We start from the raw sequence: 18,540 nt of genomic DNA on the forward strand, positions 1-18,540 counted from the left end.
CCCGTTGCGGAGCACAGGCTCCGGACGCGCAGGCCCAGCGGCCATGGCTCACGGGCCCAGCCGCTCCGCGGCATGTGGGATCCTCCCAGACCGGGACGCGAACCCGGTTCCCCTGCATCGGCCGGCGGACGCACAACCACTGCACCACCAGGGAAGCCCTTCTTAATTGTTTTGGGTTTGTTTTTGTAGGTCCTTTTCTTCTCTTGTGTTTCCCACTTAGAGAAGTTTCTTTAGCATTTGTTGTAGAGCTGGTTTGGTTGTGCTGAATTCTTTTAGCTTTTGCTTGTCTGTAAAGCTTTTGATTTCTCCATCTAATCTGAATGAGATCCTTGCTGGGTATAGTAATCTTGTTTGTAGGTTCTTCCCTTTCATCACTTTAAGTATATCATGCCAGTCCCTACTGGCTTGTAGAGTTGCTGCTGAGAAATCAGCTGTTAACCTTATGGGGATTCTCTTGTATGTTATTTGTCGTTTTTTCCTTGCTGCTTTCAATAATTTTTCTTTGCCTTTACTTTTTGCCAATTTGATTACTATGTGTCTCGGCGTGTTTCTTCTTGGGTTTATCCTGTATGGGACTCACTGCACTTCCTGGACTTGGGTGGCTAAGAGGTCTCTTAGGCTGTCTTCATTTCTTTTCATTCTTTTTTCTTTAGTTTGTTCCGCAGCAGTGAATTCCACCATTTTGTCTTCCAGGTCACTTACCCGTTCTTCTGCCTCAGTTATTCTGCTTTTGATTCCTTCTAGTGTAGTTTTCATTTCAGTTATTGTATTGTTCATCTCTCTTTGTTTGTTCTTTAATTCTTCTAGGTCTTTGTGAAACATTTCTTGCATCTTCTCGATCTTTGCCTCCATTCTCTTTCCGAGATCCTGGATCATCTTCACTATCATTATTCTGAATTGTTTTTCTGGAGGGTTGCTTATCTCCACTTCATTTAGTTGTTTTTCTGGTGTTTTATCTTGTTCCTTCATGTGGTATATCGCCCTCTACCTTTTCATCTTGTCTATCTTTCTGTGAATGTGGTTTTTGTTCCACAGGCTGCAGGATTGTAGTTCTTCTTCTGCTGTCTGCCCTCTGGTGGATGAGGCTATCTAAGAGGCTTGATGGGAGTGACTCGTGGTGGGTAGAGCTCACTGTTGCTTTGGTGGGCACAGCTCAGTAAAACTTAAATCCACTTGACTGTTGATGGGTGGGGCTGGGTTCCCTCCCTGTTTGTTGTTGGCCTGAGGCAACCCAACACTGGACCCTACCTGGGCTCTTTGGTGGGGCTAATGGCAGACTCTGGGAGGGCTCACACCAAGGAGTACTTCCCAGAACTTCTGCTGCCAGTGTCCTTGTCCCCTTGGTGAGCCCAACACTGGACCCTACCTGGGCTCTTTGGTGGGGCTAATGGCAGACTCTGGGAGGGCTCACACCAAGGAGTACTTCCCAGAACTTCTGTTGCCAGTGTCCTTGTCCCCCCGGTGAGCCACAGCTACCCCCCGCCTCTGCAGGAGACCCTCCAACACTAGCAGGTAGGTCTTGTTCAGTCTCCCCTGGGGTCACTGCTCCTTCCCCTGGGTCCCGATGTGCACACTACTTTGTGTGTTCCCTCCAAGAGTGGAGTCTCTGTTTCGCATAGTCCTGTCGAAGTCCTGCAGTCAAATCCCACTAGGCTTCAAAGTCTGATTCTCTAAGAATTCCTCCTCCCATTGCTGGACCCCCAGGTTGGGAAGCCTGACGTGGGGCTCAGAACCTTCACTCTAGGGGGTGGACTTCTGTGGTATAATTGTTCTCTAGTCTGTGAGTCACCCACCCAGCAGCTATGGGATTTGATTTTACTGTGATTGCACCCCTCCTACCATCTCATTGTGGCTTCTCCTTTGTCTTTGGATGTGGGGTATCTTTTTTGGTGAGTTCCAGTGTCTTCCTGTTGATGATTGTCCAGCAGCTAGTTGTGATTCTGGTGTTCTCACAAGAGGGAGTGAGAGCATGTCCTTCTACTCTGCCATCTTGGTTCCTCCCAGAACAACAATCTATCATCTTTCTTTGGTCATTGATTTCTCTTTTACATTGTGTTATCCTATTTTCCTTAGGTCCATTTTATTTTATTTTATTTTTGGATTCTTGATTCAAACACTTAATTTTAATGTTAATAATAAAAGATTTTAATCTTTTAAATGTTCTTCAAAGTACGACATTGGCTGTATCTCCTAAGATTTGTTATATAGTATTGGCATTATTCATTTTTAACTTTTCAAAAATGTTTTCAATTTGCTTATGTTTACATTTTTTATTTCTTGCCCATCAAAATCTTTATTTTATAATAAAGTAGATTATTTCTTTTCCATTCTATTCTAAAAGTATTGTTATAATTAGTCTTATTTCTGTCTTTGTTGTCATCTTAATCTTGTTTTACTAATATATCCTTTTTTGTCACGTGCTTGGATCATGTTTTCTTTGTTTTTATAGTCTCCACATTTTGCCCTACTTTTTTTTGTTCTATGTTTTCTGGAATTTGCTTATCTGGTTTAAAGAAGATCATGCTATGAGCAGTGGCATGGGGGAGGTGGTCTGGTAGAGAACAGAGCTATGCCTCACAGAATATCTTCAAAGAGGAATTATTAGAGAGAATTATTAGAGAGGAATATTTGTCTGATAATCTGGTTGGTCAGGCTGTAGTCTCTTGAGTCAGTAAACAGATGCTGGGAGAGGTTTAAAGCAGCTTTCCTGTGTATTTTTCAGGCAGTTAAAAAAATTTAGGTAATTCACGTACCATAAAATTTATTATTTTTAAGTGTACAGTTCAGTGGTTTTTAGATATTCACAAGGTTGTAAAACCATCCGCACTGTCTGATTCCAAAACATTTTCATCATTCCCAAAACCCTGTACCCATTAGTAATCACTCCATATTACTCTATTCCCTTAGCCCATGGCATCCATCAATTTATGTTCTGTTTCTATGGATTTACTTACTCTAGACATCTAGACATTTCATGTAAATGGAATTATACAATATGTGGCCCTTGGGTCAGGCCTTCATTTCCGCCTTCTTTTGTGTTAAATCTTTTGTGTTAAATATTTCCTAGTGTACCATAGTAGTTCCCTGGTTGTTTCTTTATTATATATTTTGAGTTGTTTTCTTAGTAGTTGCCCTTGGGAATTACTAACATCTTAATTCATAAGAATCTAGTTTGGATTTATGGCAACTTAATTTCAATTGTTTATAAAAACCTTGCTTTGAGATAGTTCCATTGTTTTCCTTCCTACTCCTTTATGCTGTTTTCATACAGATTAATTGTTTATATACATCATATGTTCATCAGTACAGGTTTATAATGATTATGTCCTTTTAAATCAGATAGGAGGGAAAAGTTACAACCAAAAAATTTTATACTGTGTTTTATATTTACCTGTGTAATTACCTTTACCTGTGCTTTTTATTTCTTCATGTAGATTGAAGTTACTGTCTAGTGCCTTTGATTTCAGCCTGAAGGTCTTCTTTTAATATTTCTTGTAGGGTAGGTCAGCTAGTGATGGATTCTGTCAGGTTTTGTATATCTGGGAATTTCTTAATTTCTTCTTTATTTTTGAAGGATAGTTTTGCCAGATATAGAATTCTTGGTCGAGTTTTTTTCTTTTAACACTTTGAGAAGTTGTCCCACTGTATTCTGGTCTCCATGGTTTCTGGTGAAAAATCAGATGTTAATCTTATTGAGGAGCCCCTGTATGTAATGAGTTGTTTCTCTCAGTTGCTTTCAGTGTTCTTTCCACAGTTGGATTTTGATGTGTCTGAGTTTGAATGTCTTTGAGTTCTTTTTACTTGGAGTTTGTTGAGCTTCTTAAATATGTAGATTAATATTTTTTCATCAAATTTGGGAAGTTTTTGGCTATTATTTCTTCAAATATTCTCTCTACCTCTTTTTCTCCTCTCCTTCTGAGACTCTCATCATGTGTGTGTTGGTATGCTTGCTGTTATCCCGCAGGATCTGTTCATCTTTCTTCATTCTTTTTTCTTTCTGTTCCTCAAACTATAACTGTTCCTCAGACATTATAGTCTCAGTTGACCTGTCATCAACTTCATTGATTCTTTCTTCTGCCTGCTCATATGTGCTGTTTGTGCCTCTCTAGTGAATCTTGGACTTTAGTTAATTATATACATTTTGACTCTAGAATTTCTATTTGGCGAGACATAGTTCTCATGCTTTCTTTTAGTTCTGCAGACATGGTTTGCTTTAGATTTTTGAACATATTTTAAATTAAAACAAGTTTTTTTCTAGTAGGTCAAGCATCTGTGCTTCCTTATGGGTAGATGATTGATAGCTTTTTTCCTTTGTGTGAGCTGTACTTTCTCGTTTCTTTGCATGTCTCTCTTGTTGTTGTTGAAAAGTAGACGTTTTAAATAATATAGCAACTCTAAATCATATCCTGCAATCCCCCTCCTGGGCATATATCCAGAGAAAACTGTAATTCGAAAAGATCTATGCACACCAATGTTCATTGCAGCACTATTTACAATAGCCAAGACATGGAAGCAACCTAAGTGTCCATCAACAGATGGATGGATAAAGAAGATGTGGTATATCTATACAATGGAATATTACTCAGCCATAGAAGAGAATGAGATAATGCCGTTTGCAGCAGCATGGATGGACCTAAAGATTATCATACTAAGTGAAGTAAGCCAGACAGAGAAAGACAAATATCATATGATATCACTTATATGTGGAACCTAAAAAAAAATGATACAAATGAACTTATTTACAAAACAGAAATAGATCCACAGACATAGAAAACAAACTTATGGTTACCAAAGGGGAAATGGGGGGGGGGTGGATAAATTAGGAGTTTGGGATAAAATATACACACTGCTATATAACCAAGAAGGACCTACTGTATAGAATAGGAAACTATATGCAATATTTTGTAATAGCCTATAATTGAAAAGAATCTGCAAAAGAATAGATTTTATATATATCTATAAATTATATGTGTAAATATGTATATGTGTATGTACTTATATACATGTGTAACTGAATCACTGTGCTGTACATCTGAAACTAACACAATAGTATAAATCAACTATACTTCAGCTAAAAAAAACTATATGTGATGATGAATGTGAACTAAAAAATAATAATTTGGCAGCTCTAGAAATCAGATTCTTCCTTCTCCCCTGGATTGGTTGTTGCTGATTTTGGTTATTATTGTTTGTTTAGTAACTTTTGCAGAATTAACCCTGTGAAAGTCTTTGTTGTGTCTGGCCACTGATATCTGTATTTGGTTAGCTTAGTGGTCAGGTAATAATTGAACTAGAACCAGTAAATTTCCCAGTCTTTACTGAGAGGATCTGTGTGCATTTGGGGCACTCCTTCAACACTCAGCCTGGCAGTTGACAGCTCTGCCTTAGCCTTTATTTCCTGCCTGTTCAGAGCTTCAAGTTTAGCCGGAAGTGAGAGCTTAAGACCTTCTCAGGTCTTTCCTGAACATATTCACAGCCCTGGGCATGCATACAGCCCTGTGCTTGCATTTGGCCTTCTAGATTTCCAGGAATATTTTGGAGCTTTGAACATCTTATTCTCTGCTTTTTCCTTTTAAGCCCTTTGGTTATTGTTTTGTTTGCCCTAGCTGTTACCCACTGCCTGTAAAATTGTTTTTGACAAACACCCACCCAAGGGAGAACGTTTTATGTACTGAATAAGCTCAGAGGTCAAATAGAAACAGCTTTGCAAGTGGGGGTCTTCTAGGGAACCACTTACAGCTCAAATAATGACAATTCTATAGGAATAAATCTTTGAAAGATTCTGCTCCAGTGTGCTCACTCTGGTAACTGCTAGGCTGTACTAAGAAGTGCAGCAGGTTGTTATTTTTAAAGGCTATCATGTAACTGAGAGCTGGAGATGAGACTAGGGCACTGATATTCAGCTGTTTTCTTGAATTAAGACTCCTCAGGTTTCTACAACACTTTGGTTAGTTTCCAGAGTTCTGAAAAAGTTGATTCAAACAGTTTTTGCCAGTTTTTTCATTGCTTTTATGGAAGAGAGAATTTTTGGATGTCCTTACTCTTCCATTTTCAATTATGTCACCCTCAGGCAATTTTTAATTAAGTGGAATCAGATAAGGGCATGAGTTGAAGGCTGGGTGTATTTTCTTATTCCAGTTCCATTCTGACTTATAATTAATGCTTTTAACCCTTTGAGATTCTGGAGAATTTAGGCTTAGGAGCCGGCCTGCCTGGATTCAGATCCTAGCTCTGCTACTTATTAACTTTATGACCTTGGGCAAGTTGCTTAACTTTTCTGTGCTTTAGTGTCTTCATCTGTAAAATGGAGATAATGGTAACACCTACCAAAAGGGTTCTGACAGTTTTAAAAGTCAGTCTATGTAATGTACTTAGAACAATGTGTGGCACATAGTAAGCCCTTAAGAGATTACCTGTTTTTGAAGTTATAATGTTGAATAATTTTAGATAATGTGCATCTGTTAGTTTTGATTGTATCTTTTATATATCAAGGATTTGTTAACTTCCAATGAATGTAAATTAGGAAAATATTGTAAAAGAATTATTATAAAATATGTTCTTTAATATTTCTATAGAAATATGAGTCCAAGAAAATGTGCATTTCTTATATGTGGTGTTATTCAGCAAGCATTAAAAAATGAATAGAAATCCCAGATAAAGTATGATGAAGAAAGGTATCATATGTTTATTATTTATAATAATATCTTTTTATTATTTTTATTAGGTTAATAATAATGAAATGGTTGCATTACAACGAGATCCTGATAACCCTTATGATAAGAATGCAATTAAAGTAAACAATGTGAATGGAAATCAGGTCGGCCATATAAAGAAAGATCTTGCAGCTGCCTTGGCCTATATCATGGACAACAAATTGGCTCAAGTTGAAGGGTAATGCACTTTTGGAGTTCAGTTTTAATCATTGTGAGTTGTAGTGATCTTTGAATGTAAGGGTATGTAAAGTTGCCTTGACAACTTTTGTCGCTGTACCTTTAGTATGCATTCAGTAAATGTTTTAATTCTTCTTTCATCTGCCTGCACTACCCTAGTATCAAATAGCTATTCCCTCACTTTCCTGGTAAATTATTACCATGGAGAAAAATAGACTTTGGTTCAAGTATTAGAAAGTCCACACCATCTTTTAAGAAAAAAGACTTTTTAAAAAGCCTTTTAGTGCATTGATTTGAGAAGTTTGGAAGTGTTTGTTTAAATCAGGTTGTAAGCTGATAGCCTGTGATCAGATGTAGATGAGTTTGGTTTTGCCTACACAGGGTTTAATTTTTTTTCAGTTATTTCCGATATTTGAATATCTGGACATTCTACATTTTATGCATATTAATTTTTCCCTAATTATAAAAAATTATAAATATTTCTTTTGATAAGTGGAAGATCTGGTAATGCAGGATACTCATTTCCACATGACATCATTTGATTGGAGATAAGTAGCAGCTGTTGCATTATCTAGGCATATACCTTCTTAGTTCTACCACCTGTTCCTTTTTTAAAACTCCCAGTCTCTTTGGTTACATTTTCTCTTTTAGGCATTTGTGTCTGTGACCTCAATTTTAGTATGGGTTGTTTAGGATATTAAAAGGTGAGTTTGGAAGATAAATATTTAGCAGTGTCTTCTCACTTGTTTACTTGTTTTCTCCTTTCTCAGTTCATCAAGTTTTTCAGACATTGAGAGTAAACTTTCAGTGAATTCTGGATCAGAAATAGTTCTTGGAAATCCTTCCCCATTCTCCCAGAATGGGTTGCTACACTCAGTGGTTTTGTTAGTGGAAGCTCTGCCTTCTGAATTAAACTTGCTATTTTACCTATCTTATGATCTTGGTAATAGGCTAACTACATATTTAAACACTTTTATCTCACCTGAGGATCTTCTGGCATTCTGGTCCTAAAAACTGCCTTTTCTTCTCATTATTGTTGGTCCTAGTCTGTGTCCTTTTTCTTTCTAGTCTGCCCAATTAGTTCCTTTCTATTTTGCTTGCATGCAGAATTTGAATGTGGCAGTTATTTAACAAGATTTTTCATGAGACTTAAATGTAAAAAAATAACACTTCTAATTTCTCTTTTTTTTTCCTTCTTAATTATAATAGGGTAGTTCCTTTTGGTGCAAACAATGCTTTTACCATGCCTTTGCATATGACTTTTTGGGGAAAAGAAGAAAATAGAAAAGCAGTTTTAGATCAGTTGAAGAAACATGGATTTAAATTGGGTCCTGCACCAAAAAGTAAGTTCAGGGTTTAACCTACTATTATTCTGATATTGTTAAGATGCTGGAATTGTAAAACATTTATTCTCTTATAATACCTTGAGTTTGGGTGGCTAAATTAATTAGTGCTGAAGGCTCCAAGTTCTTTTTTTAGGAATCTTTTTAAGGAAATCCTTGAATTTTTTTTCTCTTTATTTTGAAATAACTATAGATTCATAGGAGGTTACACATATACACAGAAAAATGTACAAGGAGGTCCCTCCTCTGACTTCCCCAGTGATAATATCTGGAAATCCCTGATTTTAAACATTCTCTTTAATAAGTTACAGACAAAAAGAATCTCCCAATAGAGAATGAAAAAATATTACTTGTTTTTCAAAAGTTTGTTTAAATAATGTGGAATTCTTTTAATGTATTTTTTGAATAACCTAGCAGATTTAGTTTTAAACTTTTTAAAACACATATTAAGGGAATTTTTAATTCAGCTTATTAGACAAGCTTTAAAAGCTATTTACTAAAAGATAATTTATTTCATTTGGTGATTTTATTCTTTTCATTTTGTAAATTATAGCTTTAGGATTCAGTTTGGAAAGTGGTTGGGGCTCTGGAAGAGCGGGACCAAGCTATAGTATGCCAGTTCATGCTGCAGTACAGATGACAACTGAACAGGTGCACTTCTCTTTTATTTTGTAACTAAAAGTGAATAGTGAATTTTAAATGCTGAAGGTTGATGTTTAAAAATATAAGATAAATATGCATCTGTTAGTATTAGTGATCTTTATAGTGTTATGGAACATGTAGAATAAATAAAATATATTGCAAATATTTATGTAGAAAGCAGTGATAAGGAATATATCCACATACATGCATTCATATATATATTGAAACACACACATTGCTGTATACACCTGTGATGTTTTACTCTGTTTTGATGTTTTTGTATTATTTGAAATTTTTAAAATAGCCGTAATTTTTAAAAAGTTGAAGCTTGAAACTTACTCCTTTCAGGAAGGTTGCAAATGCAGTGCTAAAAAAACTAGTTCCGAATCTCTGGCCTTAGTCTATTTCTTACTTTGTCTGCTTTGTGATCCAGGATACTGTTATGCTGGGTTAGTTTGGGGAAAAAAGGGTATAAAGTAAATTAATGCAGATCAATCTACCAATTACATCAAAATTTTTTTGGTCTCTACTCATCAGTGTTAGCCTTTTATATTCTAATTGTAGTTACTGTATTTTCCCTGCTCATTGTTAGAAGGGCTTGAGCCTGTGTCTGTCATTCTTTTTTTTTCTTTTTTTTTAATTACTTTATTTTTGGCTGCGTTGGGTCTTCGTTGTTGCACGCAGCCTTGCTCTAGTTGAGGCAAGCGGGGGCTACTCTTCGATGCAGTGTGCAGACTTCTCATTGCAGTGGCTTCCCTTTGTTGTGGAGCGCGGGCTCCAGGCACGCGGGCTCAGTAGTCGTGGTTCGTGGGCTCTAGAGCAGTCTCAGTATCTCTGGCGCAAAGGCCCAGATGCTCCGTGGCGTGTGGTATCCTCCCAGACCAGGGCTTGAACCCATGTCCCGTGCATTGGCAGGCAGATTCTTAACAACTGCGCCACCAGGGAAGCTCTTGAGCTTGTGTCTGGTGGGTAAACTCCAGATTACCTCTCCTCACTTTTTAGATTTGGCCTGATTTCTTCTGGGCTGTTGCTATGTATTTATTTTCTAATTTACAAAAGTAATTATAACATATATATGTTACTGTATGATTGGACTAGATCAATTTAAAGAACCAACTAAAGATTAGCATAAGATTGAAATTATCCTAATATTTTGTAGCACATAGCAAATTTCTGATTGCGGTAATAATCAATGAAATGTCATTTACTTGAAAAAGTCAAATATACTTGGTAGGATCTGCCAAAATGGTTTGAATACAGCTAATAGAATCACAGAATTTCAATGGCAGAAGGAACCTTAGAGACACTCTAAATCTAGTTCATCCCATTTGTTTTGCAGTAATAAGATACAGGGCCATATAGGTTAAGTGTCTTGCCCAAAGTTATATAAAGGTTTTTTTGTGATAGAGCTGTGACTGAAACCCAGGACTTAAAACTCTATCCTGTATTCTTTCGACTGTAACAGTTACCTAAAGGATCTAGTTATTCTGCCATTATTGAGCAGTGTAGTATCTCAAAGAATGAATTTATTTTATGTACCTTTTGGTATTCGACTCTTTTAGTTAATTAAATGACTTGAAATCTCTGAATTAAGTGCAATTATTATTTTAATTGGTTTGTTTCATAATGTTTCTTGTTGCTATTTGTTGTAGCTTAAGACAGAGTTTGACAAATTGTTTGAAGATTTAAAGGAAGATGATAAAACTCAGGAAATGGAACCAGCTGAGGTACTGAGCCAGTATTTTCTATTTAAAACTATTTGGAATTTTAAAATATGGTTTTAATCTATACATTTTTCATCACAAGATCAACTTTTCCAGATTCTGCATGGGGTAAAAGAAAGGGCTTATTGTATTTCTATTTATGACATTTCTTTTATTTATAGGCTATTGAAACACCGTTGCTTCCACATCAAAAACAAGCTCTAGCTTGGATGGTTTCACGGGAAAACAGTAAAGAACTTCCACCATTCTGGGAACAGCGAAGTGACTTATACTATAACACAATAACAAATTTTTCTGAAAAGGACCGACCAGAAAATGTTCATGGAGGAATTTTAGCTGATGACATGGGTTTGGTAATTATATTTTTCCTTGAGTTAATAACATTTTATTTTGTATCTAAGATTTTACATGAAGTAATTTTGAAGTAGATAGAGATGGGAATATGTTGGTGCCAGTTTGGGACTAGATATCACTGTGAGTGTAGAACATAATTTTTCCTGTGGTTTTCACTTAAAATAATGCTGAGGTTTTTTTTTTTTCTTTTGGCTTGTTTGCCTAAGGTACAATTAAAATAATTGGCAGTAATGATACAAACATGTGTTTTTAAATTTTCTTTTGAAATTCAGGGTAGTTTATCTTTCATGGGTTTTCTTAAAGAAAAGATATGATTCCTTACACCAGCAGTTTTTATACTTTTTGGTCTCATCAACCCTTTATGTTCTTAAAAATTATTGAGGATCCCAAAGAGTGTTTGTCTTTGTGGGTTATCTGTATTACTATATCTATTAATATTTATGGTACTAGATATTAAAATTTTTTATTATTTTTAAAATAACAGTTAAAAAACTCATTATGTGTTAACAGAAATAGCATATTTTTCAATGAAAGGTACTCCAAGACAAAAGCAATTTTGATGAGAAGACTGGCACTGTTTTACATTTTTGCAGGTCTCTTTAATGTCTGGCCTAATAATTGACAGCCAAATTCTCATACCTGTTCTTTCATTCATTCTGTGTGATACGTTGTTTTTGTTGAAGAACACAAAGAAAATTAGTCCTCATGCAGATATGTATTTGAAAGGGAGTATTTTAAAAGCCTTTTTAAGATAACTAGATTTTCTTTGCTACAAGAAAATTAAGCAAATGTTAGTTTATTAAAGGTTAATAATTATAATGTGGAACTTTTTTTTTTTTTGGCTGCACCATGCGGGATCTTAGCTCCCTGACTGGGGATCAAACCAATGCTCCTTGCATTGGGAACACAGAGTCGTAACCCCTGGACTGCCAGGAAAGTTCCTATAATGTGGGACTTAAAAAATCATATCAATGAACTTTTTATACTTTGTTCCCTTAAAATCCATTGGTGTAGCTTGCACGTTGAATGGATATTTTACCCATGCATGATTTTGTAACATTAGGTATTGCTCATTTGGAATATATGGTTCACTGAGTTACACAGATCTGCCAAATGTTGATGCATTTCATCATACAATGTAAAAAAATTTACATTCATTGATACTACTGCTGATCTTATTAGAAACGCATTTACATTTGGGAAGCTTTTCTACTCATAGTGTTGGATACAAGTTTTCTAACATAATTTTTGCTTGAAAGCTCAAATTTTATCATTAACAACAAACACTGTCAGTTGTTTCCTTTGGAGTTGATAGGCTCATTTTATTCATTTTTTTCAGAAAATGTCTGCCACTCAGTCATGAATAACTAGTTATCAGTCATTCTTTCAAGTTAAAATGGTGGTACTTGAAAGTGATGATGCATGGTAGCTAGTTCAGCTTGTAATTCAGTCTCACAAGTGATTTTTCTCTAGATAACCTTCATATTTTGGTATGCAAAAGAAGTGTTTTGTGTACTTCCCATCTTGTTACCCAGAATATTTAAAATGTGTGTACTTAAGAGGTGAGATTTGGTAAAATGAATGTGTACTGCTTTATCAAGAACATTCTTTTTGCGGGCTTCTTAGTTGTGAAGCGCCGGCTCCTTAGTTGCAGTAAGTGGGCTCCTTAGTTGCGGCAGGCAGCCTTCTTGATTGTGGCATGCGAACTCTTAGTTGCGGCATGCATGTGCTATCTAGTTCCCTGACCAGGAATTGAAACCAGCCCCTGCATTGGGAGTGTGGAGTCTTATCCACTGCGCCACCAGGGAAGTCCCTCAAGAACATTCTTAAAGAGCATTCTTGGGCTTCCCTGGTGGCGCAGTGGTTGCGCGTCCGCCTGCCGATGCAGGGGAACCGGGTTCGCGCCCCGGTCTGGGAAGATCCCACATGCCGCGGAGCGGCTGGGCCCATGAGCCATGGCCGCTGAGCCTTTTTTTTTTTTTTTTTTTTTTTTAACTGTATGTGGCGGTTAAAAATACAGTGACCACTAGTATGATGTAGTGTCAACTGCTTTGTGTCATGGTAAGGCAGCAGCAGTTTTACCCACCATTGCTTTCTGTGGAATTACTACAGATATCAACACAAGTAAGGTCTTAGTAGAATTATTAAAACAGTTTTGACTGCACATACTCCTGAAAGGGTCCTGGGGAGCTCCTAGGACCTGTGGACCACACTTTGAAAACTGCTGCTTTACAATGCTTTCAACTTGAAAGAGGTTTATTTCTATGTTGCTAATTATGAATTCAGCTATGGAAAATAATGAAAATTTTCATGATTCTGTTTTTAAAAAATGCACAAGAAATATCTTGTCCTGTATGCTTTATTGGTAAGGTATATAGTCTTTAAGTCTTGGAAATATCTTTAAATGAAATTTAATAAAGTAATTATCTTCTGTCCATACTGGGATTACTAATCATTTTAAGCTAGCTCTGAATTACCTGGCAAGCAAGTAGTTGTAGTTTTGTGATAAAGTTATTAGTTCAGGGTTAAATGTGACATTTAAATGGCAGTCATTCAATAAAGTGACATTTCCCTAAAAACATACGTTTATGGAAAACTTACACACTTGTACTGCTAGCTGCTCCAGCTTAATTCATAGTAGTCAAAAACTGGAAACAATCTAAATGTCCACCAACAGGTGAATGCACAAATAAGTGTGCCATGTATGCATATACGATGGAATATTACTCAGCAATAAAAAAACAATGAATTGCTAATAAGCATTTCTTTATATTATTCCATTCTTCTTAAGGAACAGCTTACACCAGCTCAGATCACCACATGCTCTGAATCAGGACTGGGCCTAAAATTGTATTGAGCAGAAGAAACTAAACAAAGAAGAGTACATTGAGTAATTCCATTTATATCAAGTTCAAAGGCAGGCAAAATTAATATGTAGTGATAGAGACAAATCAGCCGTTGTCTGGTACAGAGGTGGGGAGATGGACTGCAGAGGAATACAGGGCAACTTCGTGGTGGTAAAATTTTTCTGTATCTTAATTGTGTGGTGGTTACACCAGTGTATACAGTTGTCAGACCTATCAAACCATACACTTTAAGTCTGTGAATTTTGTTGTATGAAAATACCTCAATTTAAAAAGGATTAAAAAAATAAAATGACATTTCTCAAAGATGCTTACAGTATTTTACACAGTAAATTATTTGATAACTCCTAGTAATATGGCATCTAAAGCATTTACTAACTTAATGAATAAAATAACTTCATTAATATGTATATTATTTAGTATAATAATTGGCATAGTTCTGTGACTCTGAATGGTGTTTGATATTTTCTTACTTGATTTAAAAATTAGTTTCGGAATGTTGTCTGGTCAACTGGGTTTCAGAATCTGACCATTTTTCTTTGTAAAACATTTTAAAGGGCAAAACTCTGACAGCCATTGCAGTGATTCTTACCAACTTCCATGATGGCAAATCTCTTCCTATTGAAAGAATTAAGAAAAATCAGCTGAAGAAGGTAAAGAAAGTATTAGTGTGTTTTTTTCAAAAGTTTCTGGTTTATTGTAAAACCTTTTAATTTTGTCATTAAAAAAATTGCCAAAAAATTGATACTATCCAGTTTTTAGAGATATGATGAATGGCCTTTCTCATGTGTTGCTGATAAGAGTGAAAGTTTATGCTACATTCTTGAAGGCAATTTGGTAATGTGTATCAAAAACCTTAAAAGTGTTTATAATCTTTGATTCAACAATGCCATTTCAAAGAAACTATCTAAAGAAGTTATCAGAAATGCATTTTTTCCAAAGAGAAAAATACAAGTTTATTTCCCCAGCATTATTTTAAAGGCAGAAAAGAAATACCTGTCAATAAGTTAACAGTTAAATTATGATACAACCATAAAATTTAATATTTTGCAACTACAAAGTCCTATTTTTAAAGAATACTTTCATGATCTTTTTTAGTTAAAAGGCCAGATATGCCTCTGTGTATAGAGTTTGAGTCTTCATTTTGTAAATACATATTTATATACGTCTAAGTGTAGTCACACGTACTGTATGTGCCAAAATGTTAATAGGGATAATTATGTCCTAATGTTGAGAGAATTGGTGACTATTCTTGATGCTTAATTTGTGTATATTTTTATATATAGCATATATACACATAATACATGTATATTCAGTTTCTAAGAATTAATAATGAATTCATTTTGTAGGGAAAATAAATGTTATAAGAATGAAACGGTTGTTCTTCATTCTCAGCTGAAAATCCAAAGAACTTAAAGTAGGAAATAACTAGGTGCAAGGTGTATGCAAAATATCTCTTTTTTGGACTTTTCTCTACTGTTCTTCTTATTTTTTACTTTTCAAACATGCTGCATATCACTTTCCTACAACTGTTTATTAAGATTCTATTTTATTAATTTCTGCGCTTAGTTGCATTTCCTTCTTTGTACTTTTAGTGGGAGTTTAACTCTGTTGTTAAATGTCAAAAATTCAGTTCCCTACCCTGAATAGTCCAGTGCTTTCCACATCCGTCCTTTTCTTTCTACATTTAGTTATTAAAACTGAAGAATAGCACCTAAGACTACTTACAGCTTCATTGTCAATTACCAATTAAAAAATTATCTATTATCAATAAGGCTTTCCCTTTTTCTCCAGGATCAGCCATGCATTTAACATGTTATGTAGTAGGAAGGTTTTAGGATATTTAGTTTGCTATATTAGTTGAAATTGAGGCTGAAAATGTGATTTCCAGCTAAGCATTTATTGCAACAGAAATTTCATTATTTCAGATAGATTTGGATATTCCAGGCTTACAGAGTGAAATGTTATTAAATTTCATGAGATTGGAGCATAGTATGATTTAATAGGTTGGACTTTATATCTTTGAACTCTATGAAGAAAAGGCTTACTGAGAGTCATTTAATATGAAATGAATAATGTAAAGGACATCCTTTATTTGTAGATAAACTTTTGAATTATTTTTTGCTACTATTTAATGTAATATAAATGATTGTACTGATGATTGAAGACTGGGTAGAATGATGAAAGGCATTTTTTTTAAGTGACAAACCTTTTTTATAAAAATAAATTTATTTATTTATTTGTTTTTGGCTGCGTTGGGTCTTCGTTGCTGCGTGCGGTCTTTCTTTAGTTGCACCGAGCAGGGGCTTACTCTTCGTTGCAGTGTACAGGCTTCTCATTGCAGTGGCTTCTCTTGTTGTGGAGCACGGGTTCTAGGCGCGTGGGTTTCAGTAGTTGTGGCTTGCTGGCTCCAGAGCGCAGGCTCAGTAGTTGTGGCGCACGGGATTAGTTGCTCCACAGCATGTGGGATCTTCCCGGACCAGGGCTCAAACCCATGTCCCCTGCATTGGCAGGCAGATTCTTAACCACTGAGCCACCAGGGAAGCCATGAAAGGCCTTTTTTACATCAGTTTCTTGAAGCTAATGCTTTAAAAAGTTAATTATTTAAATAACTTCTAGTTACATATCTCTAAAACTGGTACATCTTGGATTTTTAATTTATTTAGACTCATACCATTGGAAGGGGATGGATTTTCTTTTCAACCACATTTTAAGTAAAACATGAACTCTAATGAGGTTTTGTAAGATGTTTAAATTTCTATTTTTTAGAAAACTAAAATAAAATATCCTTTATTGGCCTTAATTCTAGGCAAAAATTACATTGTACTCCAGCTAACCAATCCCGAACACCACTCTGAGGTTTTGATTCAAAATATGACCTACCTTTCTTTTTATTTTTTTATTTTATTTTATTATTATTATTTTTTGTAAATTTATTTATTTATTAATTTTTGGCTGCTTTGGGTTTTCGGTGCTGCGCACAGGCTTTCTCTAGTTGCGGCAAGCGGGGGCTACTCTGCCTTGCGGCGTGTGGGCTTCTCATCATGGTGGTTTCTCTTGTTGCGGAGCACGGGCTCTAGGCGCTCAGGCTTCAGTAGTTGTGGCACGCAGGCTTAGTTGCTCCCCGGCATGTAGGATCTTCCTGGACCAGGGCTCGAACCCATGTCCCCTGCATTGGCAGGCAGATTCTTAACCACGGGGCCGTCAGGGAAGCCCCTACCTTTCTTTTTACACTGTAAGAAATAATTTAATTAAACCCAATTTTATTTGTCATTCCTACCTACAGAATCAAGTCTAGAATTAAAAGTAAGATTGGAGGAACCCTGCCCTACTAGACTCAGTTGAAAATATTTCACAGAGAAGTATAAAATTTTACTTTTATAGAAGTTCTTGTGCTTATGTACACATAGTTGCACTTTGAAACAAAGGAGAACACATGAAGGGAAAAGGACAAAGTCAGAGTTGGCAGGGAAAATCCCTGATAGAGTAAGGGAGGAGGCATCCTGAAACCTGACTATTTCATCTACCCATTCTGGGAATTCCAGAAAAAAAGGATGTCAGTGGCAGCCTCATTAAAGATCTATCAGGGACTCTTGATTTGAAAGTTTGTAGTCTTAGAATTTCTTGTAATTCTAAAGTAAATCCCATTTTGTGAATGTTTCTCACAGTAACTAATATGCCATTTATAATTGAGGTTTGCTTTTTGTATTCCTTTTGAAAAGGTTAAGACAGACTAATTTTCTTTTCTGAGATACCTGTGAAAAAATTTTTCATCAATTTGTATATTTTTCCTCTTAATGCACCTCCTTCCACTGCTCCAGAATAGGGTAGCAATTTAAGTAGTCTTTATTATGTAAAGTAAAGCAATATAAAATAGGATGCATTTTTAAGTTTACTTAAAACTGACAGCAGTACTATGTAAGAAATATGCCTTTTCATCCAGGAATGTAATGTTTACGATGAATCTATGAAACTTGGAGGGAACAATACCAGTGAAAAGGCAGATGGACTAATCAAAGGTAAACTTTAATTTTGAACATGATCCCATGTTTGATTTAGATTTTTCCAATTTAATGATGTAATTCCAGCTTTGGCTTAGTACTATACAAAAATTTCAGATCTCTTTTTCTAAAGAATCTCATGAGGACTGGTAGGAAAAATTTCATCAAGGAAGCGATGCGATGATGGAATTGGCTTGGTAGCACGTTAGAGGAGGAAAAGTATTTTTGGTTGAGGAAAAAAAACCCATGAAAGGGTGGTTAAAAGCAAGACAAAACACAGAGTATATTGCTCTGGGTCCTCAGAGTAGTTTATGGTATTTATAATGTAAATGAATAACAGCAGAATATGCATGAATAAACAGCAGATAAAAATAGAAAGATAGGTTAGAGCCAAATTAGGCAGAGGAGAAATGAGAAGGGATCTATGGATTTAACAGTTACGTGGCTGGATTTAGCAGTCAGTGACTTTCATAAAATTAATTTCTCAAGATTGCTTAGAACAGAGCAAGACTGAAAATATTTTAAAATAAGACTAGTAGATGAAGAATTGTTAATAACAACTGTGTGCTGTTATGACTTTTGCTGTGTTTCAGATAGAAAAATAGTTGGAGAGAGAGGCAGAATTGAGGGCTTTTGGGGGGCGTGGTTTAAGAAGGAAATCCATGGATAGGAAAAGATTTTGTATACAATGGAGAGAATAATTTGGTGGCCTGTGGGAGGAA

General features: G+C 35.7%; 1 protein-coding gene and 1 long non-coding RNA gene across 5 annotated transcripts in view; one reads left to right on the forward strand and one right to left on the reverse strand.

Moving 5' to 3' along the window:
- Window positions 1–18,540, forward strand: part of HLTF (helicase like transcription factor) — a 72,343-nt gene that overhangs the window by 9,617 nt on the left and 44,186 nt on the right. For both annotated transcript variants that reach the window (XM_024131841.3, XM_024131842.3), the window contains exons 3-9: window positions 6,725–6,891; window positions 8,100–8,233; window positions 8,787–8,884; window positions 10,528–10,602; window positions 10,761–10,952; window positions 14,375–14,470; window positions 17,761–17,836. In XM_024131841.3, the coding sequence (XP_023987609.2) occupies window positions 6,725–6,891; window positions 8,100–8,233; window positions 8,787–8,884; window positions 10,528–10,602; window positions 10,761–10,952; window positions 14,375–14,470; window positions 17,761–17,836 (838 nt within the window). The remainder of the gene's footprint in view (window positions 1–6,724; window positions 6,892–8,099; window positions 8,234–8,786; window positions 8,885–10,527; window positions 10,603–10,760; window positions 10,953–14,374; window positions 14,471–17,760; window positions 17,837–18,540) is intronic.
- The window catches only part of LOC112067043 (uncharacterized), a 47,985-nt gene continuing 44,322 nt past the window's right edge, over window positions 14,878–18,540 (reverse strand). For all 3 annotated transcript variants that reach the window (XR_002893040.3, XR_003679499.2, XR_008617177.1), the window contains one exon: window positions 14,878–17,050. This is a non-coding gene — a long non-coding RNA (uncharacterized lncRNA). The remainder of the gene's footprint in view (window positions 17,051–18,540) is intronic.

The sequence above is a fragment of the Physeter macrocephalus genome, chromosome 1, assembly GCF_002837175.3.
Source record: "Physeter macrocephalus isolate SW-GA chromosome 1, ASM283717v5, whole genome shotgun sequence".
NCBI classification, from domain to species: Eukaryota; Metazoa; Chordata; class Mammalia; order Artiodactyla; family Physeteridae; genus Physeter; species Physeter macrocephalus.